Below are 7717 nucleotides of genomic sequence, written 5' to 3'. Positions count from 1 at the left end.
CTGCTCCTCTTTTCTTCATTCTTTCTTTCCCTCCATTTATTAATTTTTCCTCTTTAATTTCTTTTCTTTTTGAGCTTTCTTTTCCTGATTTTGTTGATGCTAAATATCGATATAATTGCTCATAATAATATTAACAAAAATATATTTGTATTCAATATAATTACAATAATGGGATTCTATGTTTGTTTAATATCGCAATACAAAACTGAATTGATTTTGAGTCAATTTAGTTCAGTTCATTACATCAACTAGTCAGTGTGGATCTGCTGCCCCCTGGTGGTGAAAATATCAATCAGCAAAGAGGAACCAGATCGAACAGCTCTGAGAGGAAAAACATGTTTAATTCTTCAGAATAAGAGCCAGGAACAAAATTCTGTAACACTGTGACTCTGTCCACAGCGGGGTTCAGTCATCTCCTGCACACAGACTGAGCAGTGCCTTCTGGTAGTCTCCTTTAGTGTGCTCCTACACACACACACACACACACACACACACACACACACACACACACACACACACACACACACACACACACACACACACACACACATTGGATAAATCAAAAATGTATGTAATGTGAGAAATTCAAGTGAAGCTAAATAATAAAAATGTTGAATGTAATTTTAATTACATTCTCAAATCTTTTAATAATACAGCTAAAGAAACAAATATCAAATGTAATAAAACCACAACTTATCTTAAATCTACTAATAAAATATCTGTCTGTCTGTCTCACTCACAGTGATGGTCTGGTACAGAGATCTGCCGTATTGCTTCTTAAACTCTGTCCGGATCTTCATCAGGTCGACCTCGCAGCGAGAAACCGCGATCCTGGTCACCACCTTCTCCTTCGCTCCTTTACTCTGCGCCGAACCACACGCAGCAAACCACACTTATGACACCAATTTAGCACCATAAAATAATGACGTGATAACATAAGTGTGTGTGTGTGTGTGGGTGTGCTTTTGCTGGTTTACCTTCATAGCTTCACAGAGTCTGTTAGCGAAGTACAGCTGCCTGTTTTCAAAACATTCCACTGTGAAGACACAAAGACATAAGGACTTCAGCTTAATCTTAACTTCAGCTGATGTCGTTTACGTTTTTTTATGATTAATTTTACCTTTATGGGCAAACGTGAGTTAACTAGTTTCTTCAATACAGCAGTTGTGTTTGTGAACGTTGTGATGTTTAGTTTGTGTTAACTGTTTACTGACTCATTTTGCAGGTTGACACAGAAAGGAGACACATTAATATCAGATAATAAGAGAGGGCCTAGGATGGATCCTTGGGGAATGCCACATTGGACACAGAGGACAGAGAGGCTGAATGCTGAAGGATCAAAGCTGCGTCACGCAGTCTCTCACCCCCCTGACGAGGCAGAAGACAGTTTGTGATGTTTAGTTGAGTTACCCAGAGTGAGGAAGGACTTCTCCAGATCTCCCTTCACCTCCTTCCTGATGCTCTCCTTCATGTCGTATGGACTGTAGCTCTTGTAGCGCTCGAACACTGAGACGGAGAAAACACAGAGTCAGAACACAACCCAATCCGTGTGTTTACAGAGTGTGTATGTGTGTGTGTGGGAGATCACGCTCACCTCTCTGCAGGTGGGGGACGCTCCTCTCCGACATGATGGAGATCCAGGTGACCACGTCCGTCGCCTTTTTCTTCACTCCCGCTTCATACAGACACTGAAGAGTGGGAGACACAAACGCAACAATGCAAAGTCAGGTGAGTACCAATCATCGGCTTATGTCTACGATTATTCAGTTTTTTTGAGGGATTCCCATTGCCACTGATCATTCCTGAGCACTCACAGTTTATTGATCAAGGGATTCATGAATAAATAGGCAATGATTTATTGATAAGTGAACCCTGTTAAATAGTGCTTTTGACTTCATGTGACTCACTCTGGCATCATCGTCGATCTTCTCATAATCGATCACACTGGACGGTTCGTCTCTCTTTGTCTGTCAGTACGTTAAAAACATTATTGTCAGTATTGATGTTTGATGATTTCATTTAGGACTTCTGATCCCCATAGCGACATATAAACCACATTTTCTGGCTTCTCTACAGAGCGTTCTTTAGTCTACATTGGACTTACCTGGACCAGAGCCAGCAGCAACTTGGCAAAGTTCCCCGACGTGTCTCCTGCAACGTCTTTGTCCAACTCCTTCTTAAACACTGAGGACAGAAAATTAACAGATAAAAAGCAACTTTCAGATGTAAATGTTAGAGGGTTTTCTGGAGGCTCTTCATTTCTGTGCACGCAGGGTTTGGGGTGAAGGTGCAGGTGTGGGACTCACTCTCTTTGTAAACCTTCTTGATCTCCAGCAGCTCCTGGCTGTTTCTGGAGCAGACGATCTCAATGAGGGTCTCCTCGTCAGTTCCCAGACCCTGAAAACAAAAACCAAATGGAGATAGCTGCGTCAGATGATCAAGCATCCCATGTTTTCTGATATAAATGATTTGTTACAGATGTGATTGACTAATTACAAGAACAAACAACATGCTGATTTTCCTACAACGACTTATAAGGTTAAAGCAACAATTTAAAAAAACTTTTAGGATTTTTGGAAATGCAAATTTCCTGCCAAACTTGTTCGTTGTTGATAAATAGTCTTAACATTTTGGAAATATTTAGTACAGGTAGTACTTATCACTGCAGTACTACTTTAAACATGTAAAGATCATCCTCATGGTGGAACTGGATTGAAACATTCGATTAAATGTATAAAGTAATGGCTGGCAATGTGTTTATCAGATCAAACTTGTGGTGTGACCCCAGATACACTTTGTTAGGTGTTCAGACCTTCATGGAGGCTCGGAGCTCAGAGGCGTCATACTCAGTTGTGCTCTTCATCAGACCCAGGATCAGCGCCTCCAGAGGGCCAGACAGCGCCCCCTTCAGGGCTGTGATCATATCCTGCGAGAGAAAGGAGGTTAAACAAACACTAGAGGCATCCATCGTTTTCCGCACCACTTTACCATCTGGTGGTAAAGAAGCGAACTGCACCATGTGATTAAACATGTTCCTCACACCCAGAGAGCACGAGGTCTGAATGTGTAATATATGAAAACATTTACTTTCTTGGCAAATCGTTCATATTCAAAAGCGATGTCTCTCCTCTGCTCGTAGCTTCGTCTGGTCAGGATGTCAATGACCGTCTGCTCGTCTACCCCTGTAAGACAGGAAAAATGGCCACATTCAAATTAGTGAGCTGATGAAGACCTTAGCTAAAATACTTTTGGCATTTCTTTAACTGCTCTGACTCAGTTTGTGTGTTGTGTGTTGCAGTCCTTAATTTTTCGGAACTTTCCTTGCAACTTTGATACCAGTTTATGAGAAGTCCTAAAAAAGCATTGACATCATTATCTGAGTCCAAACATTCCGACTGAAGCCCTCATTTCCTGTTGGGAGAGGAAGTGTAAGAGGGGCCAAATCAGGCCAGCAGTTTGGCTGCTAAACTACTTCAAAACTGCAGTCACACAAGGCAGCTAGCAAGTATCCAGCAGCTGGTGGGAACTTCTGGAATGTGTAAGTTCACTTCAGGAATTATGTCATTTCCAATTACAACATTCCAGCCCTGATCGAATCATTACTGGCCAGGCTCAGAACTTATCAATCAACCACATCTTGAAAAAGAAACACAGTATGTACAGGATTTCATTTTTGTTGCGTAGAAACTGGAGCAGCTGTTTTGTGTGTTTAACTCCTGAAAAAAAAAGATGATGGAAAAATGTGTGTATGTGTCTGCGGAGTGAGCTCACAGGCCACACACGCTGGAAACGCACACACACACACACACACACACACACACACACACACACACTTTCCATTGTATGTTTGATCATCCCTGTGGTTAGCACACACATAAACAGGAACTGGTTTGCTAAAAGGTTCGTCAGCAGCATTTGGTTCTGATGTGTGTAACAAGATCAGAAACTAAAACCTGAGAGAAACTCGGCTGGAGTTAAGTTTCAAACTGACACAAAGCTTAAGGACTGCTCGTAGTACTGCATATAGCTCATCATCTGGGGATAAAGTTTATTAAGATTAAGATTAAGTTTATTCATCATGTTGCATGCAATAACACACAAATTACATGCAATTGAAATTTATCTTGCACCCCCTCTTACATATCACACACACAAACACATGCATTTCAGAGGGGGTGCAGGGCAGCCATTTTTCGGCGCCCATGCAGCAGGTGGGGGTTCGGTGCCTTGCTCATGTGCACCTCGGCAGTGCTCTGGAGGCAAACTAGCAACTCACCAGCTACCAGTCTGCTTGCTTGGTCCACACAGGGGACTCAAACCGGCGACCCTCCGGTTCCCAGCTGACGACCCAGCAGACTGAGCTACTGTCTACCATACATGAACCATAAACTGCCGCCCCATAAACTAATGTTTATGTTAAACATTAGGGTCTCACCTTTAGTTTTGATGGCGGTGTCGATACGTGCAGCGTCTTTGGCAGGGTCGAAGTCTCGCGCAGGCACCACAGTGGGATATCTGAGGTCATTGCTCTACAGAGGACAAAGTTTAATGACTCAGGACATTAACAAGAAAAAACATATGAAGCAGATAAGCTGTTTGACCCCATATGTTCAAAGGGTTCAGGTTAAATCCAGTTAAGTGGGAAAACTACACCATCTACTGCTGTAAATATGTAACTGCACGTCCACAACAACGCACGTGAGGTACCCGTGTTACTGTCCTTTGCTCTGAACACACTTGTGGAATAAACCTGAGCAGCTCCGGGATAGTTAGAGGCCACACACACCCAGGCGGCTTTACTGAAAATGACATCCAACATTTACTTTATCTTTGCATTTCCGTGTTATGATCAATGACTCACATCTCCGCAGGAAAGCGTCAGTTGGCCGAGGAACTGAGACACCAGCGCCATGCTGTGGTAATCTGCGGAATCACACAATCATTCACCCAAGTGTCGAGAGTTTACCTGAAACTCGCCATGCACATTTTTTACAGATGATTGAAGGATTTTATTTCTTTTTTAAATAAATTATTTATAAACATATATGTATACAATGAGGCGCTGCAGGGATTTCAAATAAATCCATAAATACAAATTATCAAAATGTAAACACAAATGATAAAGATATGTCCTCTTTAAGTATACTGAGAGTGTGTGTGTGTGTGTGTGTGTGTGTGTGTGTGTGTTTGATTCATTGAGAAGAACGTTCCAGAGGGTGTGTCCGCAGGAGAAGCAGGAAGGTGAGATAAGAATAAACCATGGAACACACACACATGCACGTGACAAGCCTTAAGAGAAAAGAAGGCGAAAAGTGAAAACTCCAAACTAATGGCTGTAAATATGCATAAACGACCAGCAAGCTGCAAAGTGAACATTGTTGTGATTTCATTCATTACAGATGCAATGGAAGTCACTTAACGACCTTTGACCCTCTCACAGAACATTGGCAGGAAATGGCGGGGTCGGTGTTTTGTTTCCTAGCAACAGCGGCAACAAACAGTGAATCAAACTCACATCCTGAGTACCTTTGTACTCAGTGTGACGTCATCTGCAGTTTATATGGTTTTAATCAAAAATCTGCTATGAGTCACTATGAGTGTTTTTTTTATATTTATGTTTATGCATTCTATTTCTATTTTTATAGCATCTACCAAATACCAGATACTGTTTGGCATGAACATGAACCTCCCAAGTTCATTTCCTGCAGTCAGGAATGTTTTGAGGAGCTGTTATTTCCTCTTATTCTCCTGTGGAAAGATGTCGATTGGAAGATTGTCAAGTTGGTTTTTAGTTTTATTTAGACTTCATTAGATGTCATCAATGCTTTCCTTTGCCTTGAATGGTGTCCAAGGCAAACTTTCAGATCAAGTCCAGATCATCATCACTTGATAACCTGTCTCGTCTTCTTATTGGGTGACAACAGGAAGGCAGCGCAAGTTTGTAGCAGCAGTGTCAGTTTGCGGCTAACAAGGAATGTTGGCTACTGATGGCTTAGTGATGCAAAGTAGCTCAGCTAAGTTAAACAGCAGCTTAACACTCTGGTGTCCTGGATACGTGCTCTGTTATCAAGTTCAGTGGCCATTATTAAACTATTAAATAATTGATTGCAGAATGCCAGCCATTGACCAGATATCACACATTACAGAGAAATGTATAATAATATAAGATATTAACATAAAAGCTGAACAGCAATCTTAAGTTTATGGCTTCAGCAAGTCAAGTGTATATCACATCCAAAGCCTCAAACCCCAAGAGTTCCTCTCATGTCACAGACATTAAGGAGGAGTGTTTGGCGTCTCTTTGACATTAAATCTGCCCTCGTCTCTGCTGGGCTGTAAAACCATCAGCGTGTGTGATAATGAGTCCAGAGCCCAGCACCTCCCTGTGATCCTCCTCTGCATGAGATCAAGAACACGATAGACAAAGCTGTACCCAGACACACCCAGCAACCACCTCACTGACCCAACAGCTGCCTGACAAACACTGTGGGGAATTAGCTGGCTATTAGTAGTTAAGCTACTAACTTAACTAGTTTTTCAGTAGCTTGACAATAGTACAACTATTTCCCAAAACTATGTTACTCCTCCAAAACATCACTACTTTTTTAGTGTAGTCCTTTTTTAGTGGTATAGCTTGACAAAAGCTACTGAGGAGCTTGTTGTGCACTTGAAGTCTACTAATTCCTCTTATTCAGGAGTAGCTGATACCGGTAGATACCGTTTCTGACTAACCAACCACCCACAGAACAAAAACATCTGCAGCGTTGAACTCAAAGCCTCCTGCAGAGCCTCGCTCACTGTGGGACTTGACCTTTCCATCATTCAAATCTGTTCTTACTGTCCCAGTGCAGGAACATAAAATCAGCTCTGTTTGAACTTTCTATGTCAGTCCTAAACTCTTTAAACAAATGAGAAAGAAAATCAGCCGATGAGTTTCCAAGTTAAAAGGCTTAAATATTTCCTGGTGTTTGCTTCGCCAAAGTGACGCTTCTCTCTGCTTCATGTCTCTGTAATTTGAAACTGTAGCTGCGGTTGAGATGAAGCTTGAGAAGCGGAAGAGGAACGTTTCTGCAGATGGCAACAGATGGAGCGAATTATATTTTAAAATGAAGAGGTTGTGGTAGTTCAGTTTTTCTTACCCTTAGAGGAGCAGGGTGAGGTGAGGCAGTGAGCAGCAGTTCCGTTATGTTCCAGGACGAGACTGGACGGGGTGTGGTGTTTAAATACTGGACTGACACACACATGCACACACACACACACACACACACACACACACACACACACACACACACACACACACACACACACACACTGACTTATCGGATGACTCATTTACACACCACCCTGAACACTAGGACTGACATTCCTCAGACAAACAGCTTTGGTGTGTCTCCATGGCCACAAACAATCCTTCTTCCTCATTGGCTGTAAACTACAAGAAATTACAGAGATACATTGAAAGAACATAAGTGTCCTGTGTATATACTTATATTTTATAATACCCTGAGTCTGACAAAATGTGTAAATTTATAGGGATTCTCGGACAGGTTTCAATGGTCCTTGGGGTCCTATAAACGGGCTTTGAGGACACTCTATCCATCCTTTTGAAGGTTCTGCTGGTCCTTTAATGTGGCTCTGCTGGTACTTAAGCATGTTCTAGGGCTACTTGGGACATTAATGGGATTTTGAAAAGGGTTTTTGTATCCTTTTCCCTCAG

At 42.0% G+C, this 7717-nt stretch overlaps 1 protein-coding gene across 1 annotated transcript; it reads right to left on the bottom strand.

Annotated features, from left to right (window-relative positions):
- Positions 1-320: 320 nt before the first annotated feature.
- LOC142995974 (annexin A2-like) lies at positions 321-7216 on the bottom strand. The gene is made up of 13 exons (XM_076146839.1): positions 7140-7216; positions 4862-4923; positions 4436-4529; positions 3088-3182; positions 2813-2926; positions 2307-2397; positions 2105-2184; positions 1908-1967; positions 1595-1688; positions 1411-1506; positions 978-1036; positions 741-863; positions 321-465 (listed from the first exon to the last, which is right to left on the bottom strand). Exons 2-13 carry the CDS (start codon positions 4910-4912, stop codon positions 406-408), a joined length of 1017 nt encoding a protein of 338 aa, XP_076002954.1. The 5' UTR covers positions 4913-4923; positions 7140-7216; the 3' UTR covers positions 321-405.
- Between the last annotated feature and the right edge of the window lie 501 nt (positions 7217-7717).

This window comes from Genypterus blacodes, unplaced genomic scaffold (assembly GCF_046128005.1).
Source record: "Genypterus blacodes isolate CSIRO-AG114 ecotype Tasmania unplaced genomic scaffold, CSIRO-AGI_Gbla_v1 ptg000036l_1, whole genome shotgun sequence".
NCBI lineage: Eukaryota > Metazoa > Chordata > Actinopteri > Ophidiiformes > Ophidiidae > Genypterus > Genypterus blacodes.
The sequence above is the reverse complement of the archived record's forward strand: the minus strand, read 5'-3'. Positions and strand labels throughout refer to the sequence as shown.

Coding starts and splice junctions, on each gene's coding strand:
- LOC142995974 (XM_076146839.1), bottom strand. CDS start 4,912: ATGGCGCTGGTGTCTCAGTTCCTCGGCCAACTGACGCTTTCCTGCGGA. Junction 4,530..4,861: donor TGACGCTTTCCTGCGGAGAT/GTGAGTCATTGA, acceptor TGTCCTCTGTAG/AGCAATGACCTCAGATATCC. Junction 466..740: donor CTCTGTACCAGACCATCACT/GTGAGTGAGACA, acceptor GTGTGTGTGTAG/GAGCACACTAAAGGAGACTA.